This window comes from Dreissena polymorpha, chromosome 2, assembly GCF_020536995.1.
Source record: "Dreissena polymorpha isolate Duluth1 chromosome 2, UMN_Dpol_1.0, whole genome shotgun sequence".
Taxonomy (NCBI): domain Eukaryota; kingdom Metazoa; phylum Mollusca; class Bivalvia; order Myida; family Dreissenidae; genus Dreissena; species Dreissena polymorpha.
The window spans coordinates 11,367,220-11,392,766 of NC_068356.1; the positions used below are offsets into that span (position 1 = coordinate 11,367,220).

General features: G+C 34.9%; 1 protein-coding gene across 1 annotated transcript in view; it reads right to left on the minus strand.

Annotated features, from left to right (window-relative positions):
* LOC127865828 (serine/threonine-protein phosphatase 6 regulatory ankyrin repeat subunit C-like) overlaps positions 1-25,547 on the minus strand; it is a 71,695-nt gene that overhangs the window by 39,818 nt on the left and 6,330 nt on the right. The window contains exons 2-17 of the mRNA XM_052405854.1: positions 17,252-17,408; positions 15,970-16,145; positions 14,157-14,264; positions 13,637-13,745; positions 13,163-13,266; positions 12,189-12,236; positions 8,665-8,789; positions 7,840-7,888; positions 5,934-6,128; positions 4,949-5,032; positions 4,520-4,602; positions 4,051-4,212; positions 3,521-3,632; positions 2,483-2,652; positions 892-976; positions 413-472 (exon numbers count right to left, since the gene is read on the minus strand). Of these exons, the coding sequence (XP_052261814.1) occupies positions 413-472; positions 892-976; positions 2,483-2,652; positions 3,521-3,632; positions 4,051-4,212; positions 4,520-4,602; positions 4,949-5,032; positions 5,934-6,128; positions 7,840-7,888; positions 8,665-8,789; positions 12,189-12,236; positions 13,163-13,266; positions 13,637-13,745; positions 14,157-14,264; positions 15,970-16,145; positions 17,252-17,408 (1,827 nt within the window). The remainder of the gene's footprint in view (positions 1-412; positions 473-891; positions 977-2,482; positions 2,653-3,520; positions 3,633-4,050; positions 4,213-4,519; positions 4,603-4,948; positions 5,033-5,933; positions 6,129-7,839; positions 7,889-8,664; positions 8,790-12,188; positions 12,237-13,162; positions 13,267-13,636; positions 13,746-14,156; positions 14,265-15,969; positions 16,146-17,251; positions 17,409-25,547) is intronic.

The window sequence follows — 25,547 nt, forward strand, 5'->3', positions numbered from 1 at the left end:
ATATCCTCAACAATAATACATATAGAATATTATGTGAGTTTTGGATAAAGATCAAGTTTATGATGCGAGGCTTAGAACCAATGTAGCGCAAGGCTTGCCAAGCGCTAACACTGTTCGAGCCGAGCATGATAAACTTGATCTTTCTCCAAAACTCACATAATATTCTATTTATCCTATTATTTGCTCCATTTTTCCATTTATAATTATCAAATATCACATTTTTTGGCGATATTGTTTCCCGTAATTGACAAAAACTGATTCTCATTTTTTTTGGAAAAACCCAAATCTGATCTAAAAATAGCGATAGTATAAAGGTAAAGTTTATACGATCGTTGTTATACTATCGATTTTCATCTGGTAATAGGATAAATGTGATATCCTCAACATTAATAAATAATTATGTGCAACCAACACTGTAGTTTATGTCGTCCTTGCGGTGATCAGACTCAGAAACACAGTTGTCCATGACAACCTGCAAAACACAAACAACAGATTATAGATCAACATTATTTTATTTAAGTTAAAAATAGCGCAGACAAATTTTCCAATCACTAAAAAAATTGTAGGCATACAAATCTCATTATATTTTATGGAAATGACAAACAAATGTGTCGCGTTCTGAGAAAACTGGGCATAATGCCTGTGCGTAAAGTGTTGTCCCAGATTAGCCTGTGCAGTCCGCACAGGCTAATCAGGGAAGACACTTTCCGCCTAAACAAGATTTTTGGTAAGAAGTGACTTCCTTTAAACGAAAAATACCATTAAAGCGGAAAGTGTCGTCCCTGATTAGCCTGTGCGGACTGCACAGGCTAAACTGGGACGGCACTTTACGCACATGCATTATGCCCCGTTTTCTCAGAACGCGACACAAATGTATATTTTGGATTTTACCAAGGCTGCCTCTGGAGCTTTCTTGATTAGGTTCCTCATGGGTGTAAATCCTTCTGAATCTCTCAGGGACATGATTTCTGGCCACCTGAAAACAGTTCCAACCTATTTATGTTCGTTTGATTGTATCTTAAGCCTTCAACTCTTCTTTGACACTGTTGTGTCTGTCTCCTTAAGGAGAACCAGCGTGCACTTGGTTTCTTTGTAAAGATCTCTAGAAGGACATGAGCATGGCTCAAACCTGGTTTCAACCAAAGTTGACTGAGACTTCCTACAATGCATATCTGCAAGTCATATAATATTTTAGAAACAATAACAATCCGAAGCCACTATTCTTCCACTTTGATAGTATGCACTTTTTCTTTCAGTTAAAAGCAAAAACATTTTTGAAATGAAATACATGTAGTACTTAAATAAGTCTATTTCAATATAACCATAAACATAAAACTTTTATTTTATTGTTTGCCCACAAAAACTTGTATATGTTTTTTTTAAAGCTTTGCCAATTAAAACATATTGTAATTATATTTGCAATCCAAACAAAGGTCTGCATATGTGCAACCTAAACATACAATTTTAACTCTTCCAGTGCTGGAACCAAATTTTGAAGGCCTTTGCAAACAGTTTGGATCCAGATGAGACGCCACGGACGACAAATTTCCGAGCATGCAAAGAATTAATGCAAAGCCTTCATCCAAGCAAAAACTGTAAATTTGTTTTGTATAAGTAAGTTTTTTTATGAGGACCAGATTGATTTGCATGCATGCTTACATATCCCTTTGCATGCTGGGAAATTTGTCGTCTGCTAAAATGTTGTCTTCTGAATTTCTAAAATTATCATTTTCTTCGATTTTTTTAAAAGAATACTATCAGAATAGCAAACAGTTTGGATCCAGATGAGACGCCACGTTCTGTGGCGTCTCATCTGGATCCAAACTGTTTGCAAAGGCCTTCAAAATTCGGTTCCAGCACTGAAAGAGATATACAGGCACAACAAATGCCAATATTCTGCTAAATAGCTGGTCACAGTTATGAATATCTTTCAGTGACACAGTGACCTTGAACAAATGATGCAGACAAATAGGTGAGTAGAGTAAATTGGCAATCTTACAAACGCATATCAGATCTAGAATATCAAAAAGAGACTGAGACTCTACAACCTCTGCTAAGGATTCACCAATTTTGGTCATTGACAAATATATTAAATGGATCCAACAACTGTACACAAATACATTGTATATTATAAAACACTACATATAATTAAAAGAATCTTAATATTCAATAGGGTTAAAAGCTGAACCATTTACTTCATGACCAAAACTTTGTCACTATCCAGTCATAAAAAATAATAATGAACCATATACAGATTTTTTTTAATACAGTTTTTGAATCTTGAGTAATGTCTAACAATCAGAAAAACAGCCTTAATTGCGTGCATCATTGCTACATTTAAAGTGGTCATGCTTCAAACCAATCACAAAATTTCTGAAATCATTACCTTCAGCATAGCATATATATATGTTTTTAATTAATCATAAGAAAAATAGTACAGGGCACTAACAAGCTTGGTTTTATTTTTTCAACCAACACTGACTTTGTATGCTGCATCATTACAATGGCAACTTCCGTTTGCTGATAGTCGAGCGCCATATCAAGTGGCGACTTGTTGTAGCTGTTGAGCAGGACTGGACTTGCATTCCTGTCCAAGAGCAGACGAACAGCTTCAACATGGCCGCCAGAAGCACACATGTGCAGAGAAGTGTTCTAGAAACAGGACAAAGCAATCTCAATAAACAACAGTGGTAACTAGAAACAGGACATAGCAATCTCAATTAAGAACAGTTGTAACTAGAAACAGGACATAGCAATCTCAATTAAGAACAGTGGTAACTAGAAACAGGACAAAGCAATCTCAATTAAGAACAGTGGTAACTAGAAACAGGACATAGCAATCTCAATTAAGAACAGTGGTAACTAGAAACAGGACAAAGCAATCTAAATTAAGAACAGTGGTAACTAGAAACAGGACATAGCAATCTCAATTAAGAACAGTGTTAACTAGAAACAGGACATAGCAATCTCAATTAAGAACAGTGGTAACTAGAAACAGGACATAGCAATCTCAATTGACCACTCGCCAGCTGTCAATCAAACTCACATAATAATCAATCAGGTTTGGTTTATTGCGGCCACATGGTCCGACAAGCAAAGACTGTCCGAATAATGGATAAAGCGTTTTATGAAAACACAACTAAGTGGGCGGAGCGATCGCGTATTTGGCGACTGGTCAATTAAGAACAGTGGTACCACACTTAAGTTAATTTACCAACAACTACCTGCTTGCAATGAAAAATTATTCTATTCAAGTTGGTTAAACAATGTACTTTGTTGTTTTCAGCAAACAGGTGACATTCATTAATATGTCCAATTATTTGTTATCTTTTATATAGCCTGTATTAACAAGAAATATTTTTGATAAGAATCAGGGTCAGTGGGTCAATGCTTTTCTGATTCAAAAATTAAAATGTAAAATTAATGCTGATCCGACAATCAATTTAATTTACTTTAAAGATAATTTGTATAGGTTGTCTAAGCATCTAACCTTATCCAAGGACATAAACACAAAACTGACCTTCAACTTGTCACAGACATTGACCTCCGCAAGGTCATCAATCAACAGCTGCATGACCTTGCTATGACCTTTGGAGGCCGCAAGGATCATCGCAGTACAGTAATTTTCATCTCTGAAAAAATCCCACATTCATAAACTAGAACATGAATCAGTGTTGACACAAATTGCCTATATTGAGTGTATTCATTTTTTTCAAACTCAAATTGAGGTCATCACTAAGTCTTTCAAGCTTTTTAATCAGTGTTTATTATGATTTCAGTTGGAGTCACACAAACAGTCAAAAGTTTCTTTCAAAGGTGAAATGACTAAGTTATTGCTACTTGATAATGTTTTGGCACCTTCCAATTTTCTTATGTTTACCAAGTGATGATAACCCATGCATAAATAATATGTGTTGCATTTATTGTAAATATTTTTATTTTATTTTAATGAGGGTTTTAAAGTCCTCTGATTAATCAATATGACTTCAAAATACTGTTTTCTAATGAACAGACAAGGGAGAAAACTTTCTGGGAACCGTATGGGTCTACCTGATAGAGTTGTCAGCCCCAAGTGCGAGCAGTGACCTGGCAGCCTTCAGATGGCCACTGAGGCACGCGATCATGAGCGGCGTCCTTCCGTCACTGTCTCCATCATTGATCTCAGAGCGGCTAGCCTCCACTAACATTTCCACGCTCGTGTAGTTGCCATATCTGTGGACATTGGTGCTGTTTTCATGCTGACATTTGTTTCAAATACAAACCATCACACATTACATTACATGTAAATCCTGACAGATATTTAACCATCAAAGATTTATTACTGTTTTTATCTGAATTTTATTTTTTTTGGTAAAATATCTGTTTAATATATCATTACAAAAGAGATAATCTGACATTAATGTTCAGGAAATGTGAATATTTGAGTTAACAAACATACCATGTGAATTACTTCTATAATATATTTGTAATTGGTTACTATGAGTGAGCTAGGATTGAAGTTATTGAGTGTTGTACTCACTCAGCGGCAACATGTAGAGGTGTTTTGCCATCCTGGTCCCTGGCTTCAAGGTTGATACCAAAGTCCATCAGCAATCTCAGGATCTGTTGGGACACAATTTGAAAACTAAAAGACTGAACTTTCTGTGCTTTGATTTAAAAGCTTTTCTTATTGTATTCAGTTTTGTGGAAAATAGCATGTACATTACAAAGTTCATAGTATATATTATTTCTTTATAGCTAAGATTTATTTAAGTTGTGTTTTCTTTTAATGTTCAATCATTATCAGGGCTTGCACTAAGGTGGACATTTTTTCCTCACATGCAAGTTTTATATATAAGAATGTGTAGTGACATTGATTCTCTTTAGTTTTTCCTATATGGGACTTAAATAGTGAATGCAAGCCATGGGTATAGAGTGTAACATCAAAAAAGAATTCTGCCGGACAGACCATAGTGTTTCCTGTCCTGGCAGCGTAGTGTCCAACCGTCTGATCTGTGTGATCCATCTGGGGCAGAAGTGTCTGTCCGCCATACTGTAACACATGCCATAAAACTCTTGATGAAATTGGTAGCAAATTTGATTTAGTATATAGATCTACTCAAGTACCATTTGAATGATCTCTTAAAACAACACAGCCTTACAAAAAAAGTTTGACTTTTTAGGCGTTTGATTAGGTTTCAAATAGTACACTTTTATTTCATTGTAAAATTGTTACAATTATTTTGTAGATACTGTAAGTGTATATAAATCATTGGCATGGCCAGTTTTAAAGCTTAGGGTATCATTTGAACAAAATGTGTGGCAGACCACAATACAACATTACATACAAAGTATAAACATCTGGGCCTTGATGTTTTAAATAATTGTGCTTTATAAGTATATATTTTTTGTGACACCCTGAGCATGGTGACTATTTACACCAGGGGCAAATTATATATCAAATCGTTATACAGGACTATTATAATTACTATGTTACATGAAAATACATAACCTATGAATCGTGGTGTTTTAGATAAGCTACTTTGGGAATAGTTTATATAAATAAGCATGAAGTCATAGAATATCTAAGTTGAAAAGGAGGCATAACATTTGTAATGTTTAATTTAGGATAAAAAAATGCATATGCACAACTTCATATCATAAGGAGCAATAACTGCAAGTTGAGCGACAAGTTTGTGTCTACAAAAAGATGGAAAGCCTGACTGACGGAGTGACGTCCATGTTTATTCCAAAAAATCTATATCCACTGCACAACTGCAGTTATAAACACAAATATATTCACAATTTCCCAAGTTCGTTTAATTGTCAGCTATACCTAACTAATAAATCCGCTTGTTATCTTTCATAGTTCATGTTTTTGGACAAAAAACAACAACTTCATGAAACAGGTGAGAAGAGATTACCTAAATAAAATATAATGATTAACAACCAACCTTCATCAAGACTTGCATTATGTTATAATGTCCCTGGTCCACTGCCCAGTGTAGGGCGGTCCTCATGCAGCTATCAGTTGCCGCAACCTTAGCCCGGTTGCTTAGGAGGAACTCAACAACATGCAGGTGCCCTTTCCAAGAAGCAACCAGCAAGGGTGTCAGCTGCTCACTTGTACGGGCATTCATGTTGGCACCCTGGGACAAGAAGTGTTAGAGCATGTCAAAGAATATAAAACAGCAATTGGTGGGACTGTTTGATTATTCTTATTCAATGATTTATTTTTAGTATTTTTAGTTACCCACTTAAAGAACGTACCTTTAAATAAATTTAGAAACCTCAATATTGATACAAACTCTTTTTTCAGTAAATACAAATGTATTCTTATTTGTCTGTATAGATCTATTTTATCCAACATTCTGTTTGAATTAGAAAGGAACAACCAAAAAGCATGCCCCCAACTATCAGTGTGATTATCAAGCCACTGTAAATATGATCAAGTGCTTTGTTGTAGTTGTATTAATATACAGGAATTTTTTTAATCATGTTTTTTTCATTATACAGTCCACTCTCGTTATCTCGAAGTCGGCGGGAACTAGAAAAAATATCGAGATAACGAGAGTTCGAGATATCAGATTAGGCGTTTTCAAAGAAAAAATGAGAAGAAAATTTACCTTGTTTTTAACATCTAAATACCTGCTAAGTGGTCTAACTAAAGCCGTCACCATGTGGCATAATACTCTCTACCTGATATATACGCGTTTTTATTAGGCACGATTCATTTTTAAATGCTTACAATGACGTTTTAAGTATTACAGAATTGCATGAACACATGCGGTTATACTTTTTCTAAACTGTCGAGTAAACATCCAGTAATGTTGCTATTTAAAGTTATGATGCAATTGACATCCAATCAACACAAGGGTTTTCCATCTGAACATGCGTTAATCACGTTCCGGAATACTGAACTGTACATGTACCGGGTTGAATACCGGGTCCTTCTCTGGATTGCTCGACCGACAACTCTTAATATTCTTTCAAGTTAGCCATAATAATGACTGTTGGAGTTAAATGATAGAACAACATTCTGCAAATGTGCGATGGTTTATATACGCAAAAATATAACTTAATACATTTTGGATTGTTGTTTGTAAAAACAATGAGTCTTTCGGCCTTTCCGCAGGCTGTGTATTAATTGCAGTTAAATGATGTTACAGTGACAGTTAAAGTGACAGGCCTTACTCAAGTGTTAATGGCTAACGACATTACACAAGTGTGATCATTGATGCAATTAACGAATCAATTTCCTACCGCAAAGTATCGGGAGCAGCCGGGCGAAGCGGGACGGTGAAGTATCAAAGAAAAAAAACTCACCTTTTGCCAACACTGGAACAGTTATTCGCACTTCGAGATAAACCACAGTAAATACATGTAAAATTGGGACACGGGACAAAATTTTATATCGAGATATCGAATTATTCGACATAACGAAAATCGAGATATGCGATGTTTATTTATATAAATAAAGAAGGAAAAAGTTGGGACATTGAGCTTACTTCGACATATCGAGAATATCGAGATATCCGATGTCGAGATAACGAGAGTTGACTGTAAGTTTAATTTTAATGTTCTTGAAAGTGATTGAGACATGAAATAGTGTTACCAAGGATAATGCTATCAGTAGTGTGATAATAACTTTTGATCTATACACCTATATGATTGAAAAATAACTGCAAGATGAAAAATAGCTATTTAGTATGGATGAAAATTTGGACGCACCACGTAAACACATCTTTTTGTATAAATGGACTACTCCCAATTAACATGTTTGCTTGTAAATCATGTTGTTTATATATTCTACCAACAAAGAACCTCTTAATGCAACAATTTTATCAATCTTTCCCTTACTTTTTGTTGCAAGACTTCCAGAACTTCCATCTTGCCATACATGGCACATCTACAAGAAATAATTGGAAAATGTTTCTTTGTAATACTCAATAAACATAAGGTGTACACATTTAGATGAAATAATGATAAAGTGGATTAAAGCATCAATGGAAGCAATAAAGTTGACAAAGAACGCATTTCATATCTAGGAGAAAGAACACAAAGCTTATTTAGAAGAAAATATTGTAAAATGTCCTCTAAGCATATCTACAAGAAGGCATGTTTTTATTCTCATGAGAGGAAAAATTGGAGGTAATCTTCTTAACAGCAGCATGAAATGCCTAGACAGTGATGCATATCAAAATGAAATAATTGTTAAATTTAAACACAAATCATATTAAGAATAAATATGGTTAATGCTTTGCAAGTCACATTATATCAATGTAAACACAATCTAAAAACGAGAACTATCATACTCACACTCACATATCTCTTTGACACCCAGGGAGAGCTTTGGACTCTAAGTCTGACATTAAAAGGTGGCTGTTCAGGTAGTTCTAGTGTTTGAAACTCCATGTAGAATAACATTTGTTCAATTTTTTTTCAGAATCACTCAAAGCACTGAAAGGTTTGGACAAGGACAAGACCCTTTTCATGTACAACCTTCTGTACTTTGAAACTTGAAAATAATCAGGACCGTCCAATGGAGCGACGATATCAAGTGACTCAGCCATATTCCCGACTACTGGTAATGTGAGTATAAAAATGTGACCAGTTCCAAATTAGAATCCCCAACAACTTCTCCTCTATCTCACAAAACGAGAATAACAAAATTGTGTAACGTACTTGTGTACTGGGGTCATGTGATCTCCGTCGCGTGCCTCCAGGTCAGCACCATGTTCCAGCAGCTGTGTTACTACGGCGATGTTGCCAGTGATCACCGCCATGTGCAAAGGAGTGTGGTTGGTGTTCTACAAACACACTGGCAGTGAAAAGTGCTGTTCTACAAACACACTGGCAGTGAAAAGTGCTGTTCTACAAACACACTGGCAGTGAAAAGTGTACAAACACACTGGCAGTGAAAAGTGTACAAACACACTGGCAGTGAAAAGTGTACAAACACACTGCCAGTGAAAAGTGTACAAACACACTGGCAGTGAAAAGTGTACAAACACACTGGCAGTGAAAAGTGTACAAACACACTGGCAGTAGTGAAAAGTGATGTTTGTTTTATGTACAATGGCAGTTTGAAAAATTGTTAATGATCACACATGCTTGAAAGTATAAAGTAAAGCTCATAATAGCAGGTTACAATGCCATAGATTTATTACAATAACATGAGCTTACTTATTAAGTATTTATGTTAATATATTAATTGAGATCTACCAAAAAAAACCATATGTTATCATGTCTTTCTACTATGTATGAATAAATTTGTAACTAAATAATAATACACTTCTATGAATTAACAACAGCCAAATAGTCAATCTATCCTTCAAGTGCCTTGTTATTTTGCTCGGCTAGTTTGCTAGGGTAGCCTTATGTATATCATAAAAGCATTATTCAATCACCATATGCATATCATATAATCTAAACTAACAGAGCATTCAAACAAGCTGTGACTGAACTACCAATCTGACAGTTACCACATTTTTGTATGGAGAATATCATGCACAGTATGCAATTTTATTATATTTTTAATGTCACCTTGCACATGCAAATGTGTCATATAATTCTGTATTTACATGCCTTGCCTGTTGAGGCATTAAATAATATAAAAATTATAATGGCAAATGTCATGATCAAATTTACCATTTGCACAATAGATGCTGAACATATGTCATGTCCTACATTGAAAATAGGGATGTTGCAGCTGTAAACAATTTCAATGACATAACGTTGTAAGCAGTAAATGAATATAAACAAGAGCACCGCCTTGCGGGTGCAGACCGCTCATCTATTTATCTATTTTCTTTTTAAAGGTGAAGGGACTCTTATTTTCAATCACAAAGGGGGGAGGGGTGGTGTGAAGAGGGGTGCATAGTGTGGGGGTGTGGACATTTATTACAAATCGGGGGTGGGGGGGTGGGGGGTGGGGGGGGGATTCTTGGGTGCGATGGTTGGACGGTATTTCAAACATAAAATAATAACAATAAATATTTGTGTTTTTTAACCGTTTCAAAAAAAAAATGGGGGGGGGGGGTGAGGTGGGGGGGGGGTATAGTGTGAGGGTGTGGTGGTAATTTGCGAGATGATCTTAAAAAAAAAAAAAATAAATAAATTAAGGGGGGGGATTCGGGTGGGGGAAGGGGGGGGGGGGGTGGGGGGGGATTCTTGGGTGCGATGGTTGGACGGTATTTCAAACATAAAATAATAAAAATAAATAGTTATGTTTTTTAACCGTTTAAAAAAAAACAAGGGAAAAAATTGTCACAAAACCAGGTTTTCATTGTGAAAAAAAATCTGATCAAGGGAGACAACTCAAACTGAACTTTTTAAATGAACAAACAAAATTAACACCCTTTGTAAGTTTGTTTTAAAATAAATCTATTTTTAGTCGTGGCGACCTTGACATTGGAGATATTGACGTGATTCTTTTGTGCAACACACCGTCCCATGATGGTGAACAAATGTGCCAAATGATTTTAAAATATCATAATGAATGACATAGTTATAGCCCAGACAAGCTCATTTATGGCTATTTTTTACCTTTGAACTCAAAGTGTGACCTTGACCTTGGAGATATCGACGTAATTATTTCGCGCAACACACCGTCCAATGATGGTGAACAAATGTGCCAAATGATTTTAAAATCTGACAATGAACGACATAGGTATAGTTTGAGGGTGTGGTGGTCATTTGTGAGATGATCTTAAAAATTAAAAAAAAAAATAGGGGCGGAGGGGATTCGGGGGGGGGGGGGGGGGGGGGGGCACGGGCGATGGTTTGGGTGGAGTCTATTGTGGTATGTCAGGTAAGAGTAGTTTTGTCAAAGTATCAATAAAATCTAATCATAAATAAAGAAGTTATGGCAATTTTAGCAAAATTTAATAATTTGACCTTGAGAGTCAAAGTCATTCAAAGGTCAAGGTAAAATTCAACTTGCCAGGTACAGTAACCTCATGATAGCATGAAAGTATTTGAAGTTTGAAAGCAATAGCCTTGATACTTAAGAAGTAAAGTGGATCGTAACACAAAATTTAACATATATTTAAAGTTACTAAGTAAAAAAAGGGCCATAATTCCATAAAAATGACATCCAGAGTTATGCAACTTGTCCTTTTACTGTACCCTTATGATAGTTTGTGAGTGTTCCAAGTATGAAAGCAATATCTATGATACTTTAGGGGTAAAGTGGACCAAAACACAAAACTTAACCAAACTTTCAATTTTCTAAGTATAAAGGGCCCATAATTCCGTCCAAATGCCAGTCAGAGTTACATAACTTTGCCTGCACAGTCCCCTTACGATAGTTAATAAGTGTTGCAAGTGGACCTAAACACAAAACTTAACCAAATTTTCAATTTTCTAAGTATAAAAAGGGCACATAATTCTGTCAAAATGCCAGTCAGAGTTACATTACTTTGCCTGCACAGTCCCCTTATGATAGTTAGTAAGTGTTGCAAGTATGAAAGCAATAGCTTTGATACTTAAGGAATAAAATGGACCTAAACACAAAACTTAACTAAAATTTTCACTTTTCTAAGTATAAAAAGGGCACATAATTCTGTCAAAATGCACGCCAGAGTTATCTAACTTTGCCTGCCCAGTCCCCTCATGATAGTAAGTAAGTGTACCAAGTTTGAATGCAATAGCATTGATACTTTCTGAAAAAAATGGACCTAAACGCAAAACTTAACCAAAATTTTCAATTTTCTAAGTATAAAAAGGGCCCATAATTCAGTCAAAATGCAAGCCAGAGTTATATAACTTTGCCTGCCCAGTCCCCTCATGATAGTAAGTAAGTGTACCAAGTTTGAATGCAATAGCATTGATACTTTCTGAGAAAAGTGGACCTAAACGCAAAACTTAACCGGACGCCGACGCCGACGCAGACGCCGACGCCGACGCCAAGGTGATGACAATAGCTCATAATTTTTTTTTTTTAAATAGATGAGCTAATGAAAACAATTACTAGTATCATAATAAGACTTTATGTCATTTCAAAGTAAATTTAGACATTTTTTGTGGCCAAATATATGTTTTTCATATGCTACTGATTAAAAAAGGGCAATATAATTATGTTGAACTGGTTAATTTGTTGTTGTGTGTTTAAAGACTTAACTCCACAAAGATTTGATTGTCCAGTTTTGAGAACTGCATATTAGCTTATCTTCGAACAAATCTTCAACAAATCCATCATAGCTTACGTTTTGAAGGTTGATTTCAATCCCATGGTCCAACAAAAGGTCAATAACCTGAATAAGACATACTAACATGATTTCTACAGAGACGTCTGAAATGAAGAATGCAGCCTATAACGTAAAAATATCTCTATAATGCAAATTGAGCTCCAAGATGGGAGAAAATTAAATCTTTTAAATGTTTTAAAAACTGTTCAATACTTGTCTATAATATTTCATTTATTTCTTCTCTTTAAAAACAACACAGGAATGCTCTTGATAATTTATATAAGCAGATATAAGAAAAATAAAATCAGATGTACCACCATTTAGCTAATAAATATAGGATCTGGCACGAGTTGTCATTTCATACCATATTTTATTAAACGAGTTCAAGAATTTTGTTAGTACGCGAGCCTTTGGCGAGCTTACTAACGAATTTCCTGGACGAGGTTAATAAAATATGGTATGATATGACAACGAGTGTCAGATCTTTTTTATCACATGCTTTTAAATGAGCAAATTAAATAAATATTTACGCAAACATAATGATTAATCCCGAATGTTGTTTACATTTCGTGACATCATTTTACGTTGCAACATCATTTCAGCAAAAAAACAAAATGCGATTGGTCAATAAACAAAAACTAAGCCAATGAAAACGCTTAAAAATGTTGTATTACACATGTGTAATAAAAAAAAAAATGTAATGGTTGTATTACATGGGAAACAGGGTATAGTATGTGATAAAAGACAGACATGTACATGTACATAAATGCAATTAAATAAATTACTAAGATGATTCATGGCGGATAAAAGGTAAACATGATAGAAGTTAAGCATTATCTAGTTTTTTAATTTGATAAATTATGCATGATTGCTTGTTTTCAGCTCTCCTGGTCATAATTTATGTTTAATATATTTTAAAATTTATTTCTTGTTTCACTGTGACCTGTGTGTGTATTACTTGTGACTGGTTTTGTGACCAGTTTGTGGGTTACCTGTGACTTGTTGTTCTGCACAGCTAGATGCAAAGCACTTGTCCCCTCATTGTCCACATGATTCAAGACCATTGCCTTACCCGAGATGCCTTTCCACTTGAAGGCTGAAATACAAACATTAAAATATTAGGTGGGGAATAAATAAACAAACACCAGTAAAATGTTAAAAATTTAAGAGTGCAATTGGAAATAATGAGCACTTCAGATCAAATGAAACATGATTTAACTTAATTTAAAAAGATTGTACTTACTTAATTAGAACATAGCCCAAATTTTGATTGGTCTGTCAAATGTATGTTACTCTTATGTAATGCTAACTTCAGCTTCAAAAAGCGGAGTTTTATACAATTCTATTAAATGTTCCATTCAATTTGTGCAATCAAATCAATGAATCACAATTTAGTTTTATCCTTAGGACTTGTAGCAAGAGAATGATCCCGGTTCTATGTTTGATTCTTGGAAGTGCTGACTCACTTTTTAGCAGGATCAGGTCAATGATATCAGTGAGGCCCTCGGCAGCAGCAAACAACAATGGTGTCCCGTTGGATATGTCACAGGCATCAGTGTCTGCTCCTTGCTCTATCTAGGTGACAAACATACTTAAGATTGAGATTATAGTTGTGGAGATGTCATCTGACTAGCGATCAAAGATACAGACATATACTGCAATTTGGATTCTCTCATAAGAAAAACTACCAAAACCTCTAGCTTGTAAAGGAATTCAAAGAGCAAGGATACTCATGTATCAAAAATACTTTAATATTTTTTGTGTGTAATTGAGAATATTATTTCATTTGACCAATTTAATTTTAAATGTCAACACATGTGAACACATAAAACAAATCTGAAATAGTTAACATCATTTTAATTTGTTTAATATCTGCTTCTGATCTTGCTTAATACACCCCTGACACATTGCATGTGATTACCAGGTTAGAATTATTAGTAGGGCACTGGTCGCCTTTAATTTATTTAATTGACAATAAACTGTTACCAGGTACTTGGCAATATGAGGCTGCTTGAGCTGACAGGCCTCATGTAGGGGGGTCAGGTGATCCTCATCACGACAGTCCATCTGGCAGCCCTCCGTGCCCAGTAACAGCTGGAGTAATAGGGCGCTTAATAATGAGCAGCCTCATGCAAAAACGGTCTTATGAAATATGCACCAGTGCATCCGCACAGTCTGGTCTGAAGCTACGCTGGCAGCATATGGCATGAGGCACGTTATAGCATGATATGGTTTTAAAAATAGGTAATCAGGTTTATTGATTTTTATTACTGTACATAGACTTGATACAACAATACTTGCATATTTATACCAGTATAAATATAACTTTCAATATGGGTGTACCCTTTTATTTTATAATAAGTATTAAAATATTGTTCTTTAGTTTTACAACAGACAGTTTTAGAAATCATAAACATGGATGCAGATTCAGTAATTTAACAGTGAAAATTCTCATTTTCTACCAAGGTGCTATTACAATTTACGAGCAGTCAGAAATTGTCATTACATTATGTTGTTTTTATATTTTATACCATGTCAAAGAATTATTTTTATTTACCCAGTAATATAAACAGACACATTTCTTTCATTATTGTTTTCTTAATGCAAATGTTGATCAAGTTAATCATTGACTACACTCAATGAAACAAATTCCTAATGTCACACACACACACACACACACACACACACACACACACACAGTTTTTATTGAGAAAGGATGTGAGTGTATATCAGCCAGTCCAATCACTTTCAAGAGACAACCCTCATAACCCTTTCCCGCGCATAACTAGAATAACAAGAGGCCCATAAGGGCCTGAATCTCTCTACTGGCTGGAATCAATAGGGCTCAAGCCTTTGATAGTATGAACAATCTGAGTAAGTTTTAAATAAACAGACCCAAAATGGGAAATTTATCGCATAAACAAGAAGAAACGTACAATTTAAACTTTAAATGGCTCTTTTTCAACAATAAGTTGGACAAATTTTCTTCACCCTCAATGGGGTTCTGGCCCTTGATAATATAAAACATCTGTTGAAGTTTTAAAAGGATAGAACTTTATATGTAAACAAACAAGAAATGTGTTTGTCGGAAACACTATGTCCCCTTCTGCGCCGCTTTGAATAATTTTTTTTGACCTTTGACCTTGAAGGATGATCTTGACCTGGACCTTTCACCACTCAAAATATGCAGCTCAATGAGATACACATGTATGCCAAATATGAAGTTGCTATCTTCAATATTGCAAAAGTTATGGCAAAATGTTAAAGATTTTCATTTTTTCTCAAATTCAAGGGGAGATAATTCTGGACTTTTTATTCTGATGTAACCCATTTTCAATAGGGTTCGAGTCCTCATTAATATAAAAACACTGTGCAAGTTGGGAAATGATTGGATGAAAACTGTGGACTTTATTGCGTAAACAAGCCTTATTTCACAATTTTCTCAAATTCAAGGGGAGATAATAATAAACAAGAAAAAGTCTTACGCACACACGCACGCACACACGCACGCACTGACGGACGACGGAAACCATGCCATGACATAAGCTCTTCAGGCCTTCGGCCAGTAGAGCTAAAAATGGCTATATGCAACCAGCATTAAGTAAGAACAGCCTGCCAGTAGCTCACATGCTGTTTAGGTTTATGCTGTTTGCTGCTCAGCAGTATTATATTGTTAGAAATGAAGCCTTCTAAACTTTAATCGATTAAGAAAGGTCTTCAATTTAATTTGATTTTCAAAAGGACTACAAACACGTCAAAATGCGTATCAAAGTGGTAAAGGTATGGATGATAATACTACCTTCATCATGTCAAGATTCCCCTTCCTAGCTGCGTGGTGCAGTGGAGTCTTCTGCTTGCAGTCCCTACACAGAATGTTGGCCCCATATTTCAGCAGGTACCCTGCCACATCCAAGGAGTTGTACTTGGCCGCAAGATGCAGTGGGTACATGTCGTAGGGGCCACTCACATTAGGGTCTGAAAGTAGGCTCCTGTAGCTAGGGAAAAGTGTCCAGTTGCTCATAATTCATCACAAAATGCTCAAGTGATCATATTGACTATAAATGCATAAGAGGAAATATGAACAAATAACAAACTTTTGATTTATAATTTAATTTATTTGTATGTGAATTATAACAGGTAATTAACAATTTCAAACAGACAAAAAAGCCCTGTTTCATAATTCTGTCTCATTTAAGACAATAAATGAAACTGTCCACTTTGATGGGCCCAAATTGTGAAATGATGCCATTATATTTAGGTAATCCCCTTATCATACCCATACTGTATAATATCATGTGACCAGTTTATTAACAAATTATTTGGTTAAACTGGGGCAATAACTGCTAGATCACTACTAAAAATAAAATACAACATTCTGAATTCATAGTCTTTACTATCGTTTCAGAAAATACAATGTACAGTTGACTTTGCAAGACACTTTTAACACCGAAATCTGGACCTTCTTAATGACTATTATTTAATAAATCAATGTGATCTTGTAGACCAGATCGTTGTATTCGAGAATAAAGATAAACTTGCAAAACTCATTTCCTAATATTTAACACATAAGGTTTCAAATTTTATAGGCTTATATAAATGTATTGAAAAATAGATATAAGAGGACCAAAGGCTAAAATATGCTCATTTTAGATACCAGATGATATTAAATTATGTAGCAGGTAGTGCTTACAAGGTTACCATATAGCCACACAATTGGACATAATAAGGAAAAATGTTTTTAGTGAGTTTCATTTTGATGGGGCAAAAAATGTGACTTCTAGAGCTTTTTCTAATTGGATCTTAAGAACAAATTTTTAACCTCACACGACCCAGTTTAGAACTAGGCTGAGTAATAATTGGCACAAGTGTTATGACCAAGTTTCATGAAGAGTTGGCAATAAATGAGACCTCTTAACCATTCAGAAGGTAAAAGTTCATGACAAAAGATGCATAACGCATGATGCACAACAAAGATTGGACAAAAAATGATAACAGAAGCTCACCATGAGAATGTGCTCAAGTGAGCTAAAAATTGAAAGATGCCTAATGCACAAGGTTTAGTATTGTATAATAAAACTCACCTGCGTTAAAATGAAACAGCACCGCTAGGGATCTCACTTTGTTGTACTTGGCTGCCACATGTATGGGGCTGTTGCCTGCTACATCTTTGGACTTAATGAGGTCAGGGTTCAACTTCAGTTGGTGCTGAAGGTGACCCACAAGGTCATCACGAATAATCTGCAATCCAGTGCTTATTAAATTAACTGACAAAACACACACACAATGTATCAGATTATTAAAAAGTATAATGACATACTGATATATGGATATATTCACACAAACATAAAGGCATGAGAGAAAATGTCAATGACACATGTCCTCAAAAGTTTAGAATAATACAATAAAATTAAACAAATTTCAATACTAACATTTAATAGAGGCAAATTATTAACTTAAGTTCCTTGTTTCCTGCAGTGTTTTACCATTTCCAGTATGAAAGGCACAGGAAAATTATGTTTTAATGGTGCTACATTGCTATGGCTACCATAATCAAACTACAATCTGTTTTCTGGATATTATTTACATAGAAGTAAATCATATTGTTTCAATAAGTGCCTATTTTTGCATTATACACTCCAATAATATAACTCTGCAACCAGACAGAGAATTCAATTATGGACTGCTTATAAAAATTGAAAACAAATCTATACCATTGGAATCAAATCTATGTCAGAACTATCAAAGATCGTATAGATAACAATAACACTTTAGTACTGTTAAACAGGTTGGGTATTATCAATTTATCATGTCTTGCATCACATAGACTACAGCAGAGATAGCTGTCCATTCAACTAAGCTTCCTTAGCTGAAGCATAATTATGTAACAACAAACTGCACATGCAATACATTTTCCCCAGTTAAAGCAATTGTTCACCAAAATGCAGTATTGTGAATACACATACAATTATAATAGAGTATTAAATAATACATCTTATTCAAGTGTCACAAAAACAAAACATAATTACATGTACTACGCTAACAGATTTTCTTTCTCAGTTACGCTACGCTAGGAACAATAACCAGTCTGCCTGTTGCACTACCTGCAGTAAAATTATGTAGACAACGAATGCTAGGAGCGTCTGCTCTACTACACTAGGAACTATAACCACCACATCTGCCTGTTTATTGTTCACCACTGGTACACTGCAGTGGGTGTATATGACTAATAGTGTTTAATAGCTTGTAAGACGACATTGGCCAGTCTAGTGTTTATCATTGAAATCTGTACATATTTCAGGGAAAACGGGGCTTACTGCATGTCAAATAAGATAAGCCTGTGCACACTGATTGGCCTGTGAAATGCGCACAAGCTAATCAAGGATGCCACATTCAGATTTTTTGGTGTTTTTCGTTTAAAGAGAGTCTCTTGTACTGGGATGACAATTAATGCATACGCATTAAGCCCTTTTTTCCCAAAATGAAGCTTAAATTAGCTTTTCTATCAATTATTTGAAAAAAACAACAACAACATCTTGACCTGTGCTTTAAGAACACTCTTAATATATTTGAATTGGTTGTGTTCATTTCAAACTTGCGATATAAAAAGCTATAACATAATTTTGAAAACTGAGTTGTGTCTAAGATTATATAACATCTTGGGTGCCTAAATATTTTAATGTATTTACAAACATATTGCAATTGAAAGGTATGTTCTGAGAGTTACAACAATTTGCAAGGCATGCACTATTTGTGACTTACCATTCCAATAAATGCCATGCTGTCCTACAGATAGCACTAAAATACTCAAAAGCATTTAGGTCCTATGAATAATAAAAAATCATCAATTTAAAATTCATGTGTTTATATCACCAATAGCAAAGTGACCTATGATACTCATCTCTAATCAGCCCATTAAGTGACAGGTTTTTGGCGGCTTGACCACTAATGACAACCAAAGGTATTGCATGAGCCACTGCTAGCCTATATATACATATGCATCAATTAAGGATCAATAAGCAATTAATCACTGTAATTAACTATTACAGATTTATACATACCAAAATGCAGCTTTAATACCCGTGTATCCAAATACCTTCAGTTTAAATTTAATTGAATAAATTGTTCATAGTAAGCAAAGCACTAAGTGTCATTAGTATTACCACAATGAATTGAACACTGTTAACAATTGAAAGAGTATGTTCCTCAGATTGGCCAATTGTCAATTTAAAAAAAAAGATTAACAAATTTGAAAATGAATTTAATTTGCATAAGCAAAATAACCCTCATGAAAACTAATACAATTGTTTCATTTATGTATTTATGGTGTTACTCTATTAGCTTTTTGACTACTTTTTTTATGTCTATTAAAATAAAACAGGTTGCTAGATACCAAATATTAAATATATATCTCACCTCCTACAAAAATGACCTATTCCAATTGGCTTAGAGCGGTCACGTGCCCATGGAGTATTTTCCATACACTCCGAGTTATTTCCATACTACCCAGTAATCGAGTAGTCGGCTGAGATATAATCGTTACACAGTTACGAAGCTCGAGTATGGTATGAAATTACTGAGATTTTATATCCCATACACCGTCAGTTACTAACGGTGTAACTAAGCTCGAGTATGGTATGAAATTACTGAGGGTGTATATCCCATACACCGTCAGTTACAAACGGTGTAACTAATAATATATAATTCCAGGAAAGTGTCCAATAGCAATTAATTCCTTTGTCTGGCATGAAGACCCGAATCAGACATGGCTTTCCATGTTTTCTAAATCTAGGGTATCTTATTTTAACAATAATCAATAATTCTCAATACATGTTTCAACATAAAGACACATTTCAAAGAGTAACATAAAGACACATTTCAAAGATTTTTCTTTGAATCTTCTTAATTTTCTTTTTTGAAGTTCTTATGCTCTTAAAATATATAGTTGAAATCTTACATTAATAATGAATTGTAGGCATATTTCATTTATTATATTTTTTTCTTTATTAAAGTAACAAGGGTAGCCCAGCATGTACCTTCATTCTTACAAACTAATATTTTTCTGCAAAAAATTATGTGGATCACATTCTGAAAATTTACAACTTTGCATACTCAGATTACACCTTTTTTATAAGTGGGCATGCACAATTGTTTTGGTTTTAAGTAATATTTACGGAATTCAGACTTGATTGGTCAAACAGATAATTGTAATGACAGTAACAGAATCAGGTTTAGGTTTGGCAAGAGGCAGCACGTTCTATTGTTTACCTGCTGTCACCAGACCCATGCAATGAGAGACTCACAGTTTGAATTGATGCGCCAGCTTGGTCTGCTGTCCTCAGGCCAGTTGGACTCATACTCATTAACACTGTCATCAACACTGCATGCAGCTTTCAGAAATATGTTTGCTCTTATTAATGTCATGTGATAGTTAGCATTTAAAATGTTTATATTGACAAAAAGAGAGTGCTGCCCCTGAAATATAGTTCAAAGATATGACTTTGTTGATTAATATACACTTTTTTAGAAATGGTACATATCAACAAAAAAGACAATCTTATATCAGGGCTCGACATTTAAGGTATTGTAGTTGTCCAAAATAAAATTGATATAGGTCTGGACAAGTAACAAATTAATCTGCTAGTCCGAGTGGGACAATGGAAAGTCAAGGTCTTCTTTTTTGTCTGTAAAAATATCAATAAAATCTGTATAAACTCCATTTATATGTTTAAACTTTCTTTTTGAGTATTAATAAATGATTATGTTTATAACGCATGATAAACCATTCAGTGGTATCTTAGGGTTGGGGATGAAGCCTTTATAACTCAACTTTAATAAGAAAGGTTAACTTAATTTGATTGATTATGGGACTGCAAAAGAGCAAAAGAGCAGAATGATAATAAGGGTGATTCTATAACGAAATGTTCACCAGACGAAAATGAATGCCATTGTAAAATGTGAACTATAAAATGAACATACATGTACTTCATTTTGGTAATGCCATTTGACAAAACGTTGTTATTTTCTGTCAATATTACCTCGGTAATCAATAAGTCTTCATACTGCTTGAGGACATTGAAGTCTGTATGGAATTCAAGTGGCGTGTTACAAAATTAATAAATTGTTATTAAATGAACAGTTCCCAACAATTTATACGATGGTCATAAACCACTAGTCCACAGAGGTTTGCTGTGCATGGAATGAAGAGAAAATCTTATAAAGAATGTCAACGAGAATAATCGAGATGACTTTAGTAATGTTTGTATACAGAGAAGTCAATTTAGCTAGGCTTAGAAAACCTGAACAATAAGCTTTGGCCAATGGACATGGTGCATATTCTCGTATGATGAAAATAAACTTATATGCATTCAACACTTACCCGGAATTCTCTTTAACCCATCATTTTTTCATAAAATAGGTCATTATATTGAAAACAAACAACAGAAAATGGCTTAAGTTATCCGAAAAACACTTCAAAGTATAAACATCAAATGATGTCATTAAATAAAAATTGTATTTTATGGTTAGGAATAATTAGTATTATTACCTATACTAGTATGGTATAGTATTAGTATACTAATAAGAATTATTAGTATTATTCATCCGCAGACTGGACATTTTTTAAATATGCGAATAGGATTGGAGAAAGCAAAAAGTACCGTAATTAAACCTTTGCATGCTGGGAAATTTGTCGTCTGCTAAAATGTCGCCTGCTGAATTTCTAAAATTAGCATTTTCTTCGATTTTTCTTAAAGAATACTATCAGAATAGCAAACAGTTTGGATCCTGATGAGACGCCACGTTCTGTGGCGTCTCATCAGGATCCAAACTGTTTGCAAAGGCCTTCAAAATTTGGTTCAAGCACTGAAAGAGTTAAAAGTATATTTATATACTACTGAAGATTGTTGTATTATAAAATCAAACAAAACAAACCAAACCATACACTCTGTAACAAGAATATTGATATTGAAATTCCAAAAGTTACATATTTAAAGCATAAACAATGGAATATTAACAAGAACTGTCCCATGACAGCATTTTCCACTACCCTTTATTGTTCACAGTACAATATTCATCGTCTGTAAGTAACCTGATATGATGCCAACAAAGGCATATTTGAAATTAAATAATATATGTTAAAGTTTTATAGTATATGTAAACTTTATGCTGAACATTTATTAATTAAAACCAGATATTTGACCATGCCATAAATTAGATTGTCAAATTTTTACCAATATTAGTTTTTTTAATTGAAATAACTTTGCAAGCAAGGTCTGCATTTAAGCTACCTTAACACAAAATTATGACACAAATATCTCCAAGTTCACGTTATTGAGTGGAAACCATTTTTCGATTTTCAGTTACCGGCAAATGGCTCTTGACCCAACTTAAAACAAATGTAATCTGATTATAGGTCTGCATCTATGTTACACTATGTCTAGCGCAATTTCTGCCATCCACATTGCATCACCATGATTAAGCCCAGAGTGGACAATTACTATCTCCCCACGATACACCGTTGAACACGGTGATTTCGCCGTGGCGAATTGCGGTGTCAGTCTCTGCGTTATCAGGAAATTGATCTCACGGTGGACCACCATGATTGCGGTGGACCACCACGGCCTTGGTGGTTCGCTGTGAAATACAGGTAAATGTGAATGAATATGTATATTTCGATATTGTAGACCGTATAATTTTTGCAAAGTTCTAGAATGTTTTGTTACATTTGTATGTACATTTGTATACATTGTAACTTGATTATTAACAATCGTCATTATTTTCTATTGTTTACCATGGTTCCAGAATCATTTGACATGTCGTACATCGAGCCTGATGTACTTTATATTTTGTTTCTACAGTTTCTCCCCAATAATGCTTTGTCAATATATGGGTTAATTGTGTGGAAAAAAGTGTGACCTTGAGAAAATCTATTATTAGCCTCAGTGACCTTGACCCCAGTGACCTCAAACCTCATCAAAAGGTAGAGGTCCATGCAAGGTACCTACATGTCAAATATATAAGAGATCTGTTAAATATTGAAGGCGTTATGATAAACTGTAACAAAAATGTGACGGAAAAATCTATTATTAGCCTTGGTGACCTTGACCCCAGTGACCTCTAACCTCATCAAAAGGTAGAGGTCCATGCAAGGTACCTACATGCCAAATATGTAAGAGATCGGAAAAATATTAAAGGCGCTATGAGAAACTGTAACAAAAGTGTGATGGAATGAAGTACGGAAGTACAAACTGGCAACTATATGCTCCCCATATATATATATATATATATGGAAAGCATAAAAATACATGTAGCGCACAATACTCTGTTCAAACTAAAGTTATCAAGCTGAAAGTATATTTTCTATTTTTAGTAACAGTGACCTTGACCCCCACAGCACCAAATGCAACCCCTTTCTTTATGAGCCTGTAACCTCTCTTCAAACTAAATTTCACCACAATATTTTAATCCTTAAAGAAGATATTGAGCACATACTATTTTTTTATGTTAAGCAACAATTACCTTGATAAAACTGGCCCCAATTTCCACCCCATGGAAGGGCGGCATGTCAGCTAAAGATACAAGTTGTTTCAAGCCAAGTTATTGGCCTTGGTCAGTGCCATTTGCATGACAACCACACAGACATTTGTCAAGTATGATTTGAAAATCTGTAGTAGTGACAGAGATATGCACTTGTTGCTTCAAAACTTTTACCAGAATTTCTACTTAAATGCAAACCTGAAAATTACTTAGTGAAGTAAAAAGGGGGCCTAATCCTTCTTAAAGGCTGGTCAATCTGGTAGGTCCTTGTAAAGCCTTTACACATAGTTAAGGTTTAGTATAATACGAGTTGTAGACATGGAGATATGGACTTGTTGCAGACAAACATAAGCCTAAACAAAAGCACCGCCTTGCGGGTGCAGACCGCTCATCTATTTTTCTTTTAAAGGTGATGGGACCTATCTCAATACTTCAATCACAAAGGAGGGAGGGGTGGAGAGGGGTGTTAAGTGTGGGTGTGTGGTCATTTATTACATCCTCTTATAAAAATAAGAAAAAAAATGTTTGGGTGGGATGGTTGGACAGTATTTCAAAAATATAAAATAAAAAAATAAAAATTGTGGCGGGGGGGGGGGGGGGACGGGGGGGACGGGGACGGGGGGGGGGGGGGGGGGGGGGGGGGGTAAGGGTGAGGGTGTAGTCATTTATTATATGATCTTTAAAACAAATGAAAACAAAAAATTATTTTTGGGGGGGATTCTGGGGGCATGTGGGGGCATGTGGGGGATGGTTTGGGTGGAGTCTATTGTGGTATGTCAGGTAAGAGTTGTTATGTCAAAATATCAATCAAATCTACTCATAAATAAGGAAGTAATGGCAATTTTTATCAAAATTTAATAATTTGACCTTGATAGTCAAGGTCATTCAAAGGTCAAGGTAAAATTCAACTTGCCAGGTACAGTACCCTCATGAAAGCATGAAAGTATTTGAAGTTCGAAAGCAATAGCCTTGATACTTTAGAAGTAAAGTGGATCTAAACACAAAATTTAACCATATATTCAAAGTTACTAAGTCAAAAAAGGGCCATAATTCCATCAAAATGACAACCAGAGTTATGCAACTTGTCCTGTACTGTCCCCTTATGATAGTTTGAGAGTGTTCCAAGTATGAAAGCAATATCTATGATTCTTTAGGAGTAAAGTGGACCAAAACACAAAACTTAATCAAATTTTCAATTTCTAGGCCCATAATTCTGTCAAAATGCCAGTCAGAGTTACAAAACTTTGCCTGCAAAGTCCCCTTAAGATAGTTAGTAATTGTTGCAAGTATGAAAGCAATAGCTTTGATACTTAAGGAACAAAATGGACCTTAACACAAAACTTACCCGGTAACAAAATTTTCAATTTTCTAAGTATAAAAAGGGCACATAATTCAGTCAAAATGCACGCCAGAGTTATCTAACTTTACCTGCCCAGTCCCCTCACGATAGTAAGTAAGTGTACCAAGTTTGAATGCAATAGCATTGATACTTTCTGAGAAAAGTGGACCTTAACACAAAACTTAACCGGACGCAGACGCCAAGGTGATAACAATAGCTCATAATTAAAAAAAATAAATAGATGAGCTAATAAATAAGTACAAAAAGGGGCATTATTATGCTCAAATGGAGGTCAGAATTATGGGCCTTAGTCAGAAACCTTGCATGATTTTCATGACGGCATGTGTGCAGTATGATTTGAAGACATGTGTGCAGTATGATTTGTGGACATGTGTGCAGTATGATTTGAAGACATGTATGCAGTATGATTTGAGGATATGTGTGCAGTATGATTTGAGGACATGTGTGCAGTATGATTTGAAGACATGTGTGCAGTATGATTT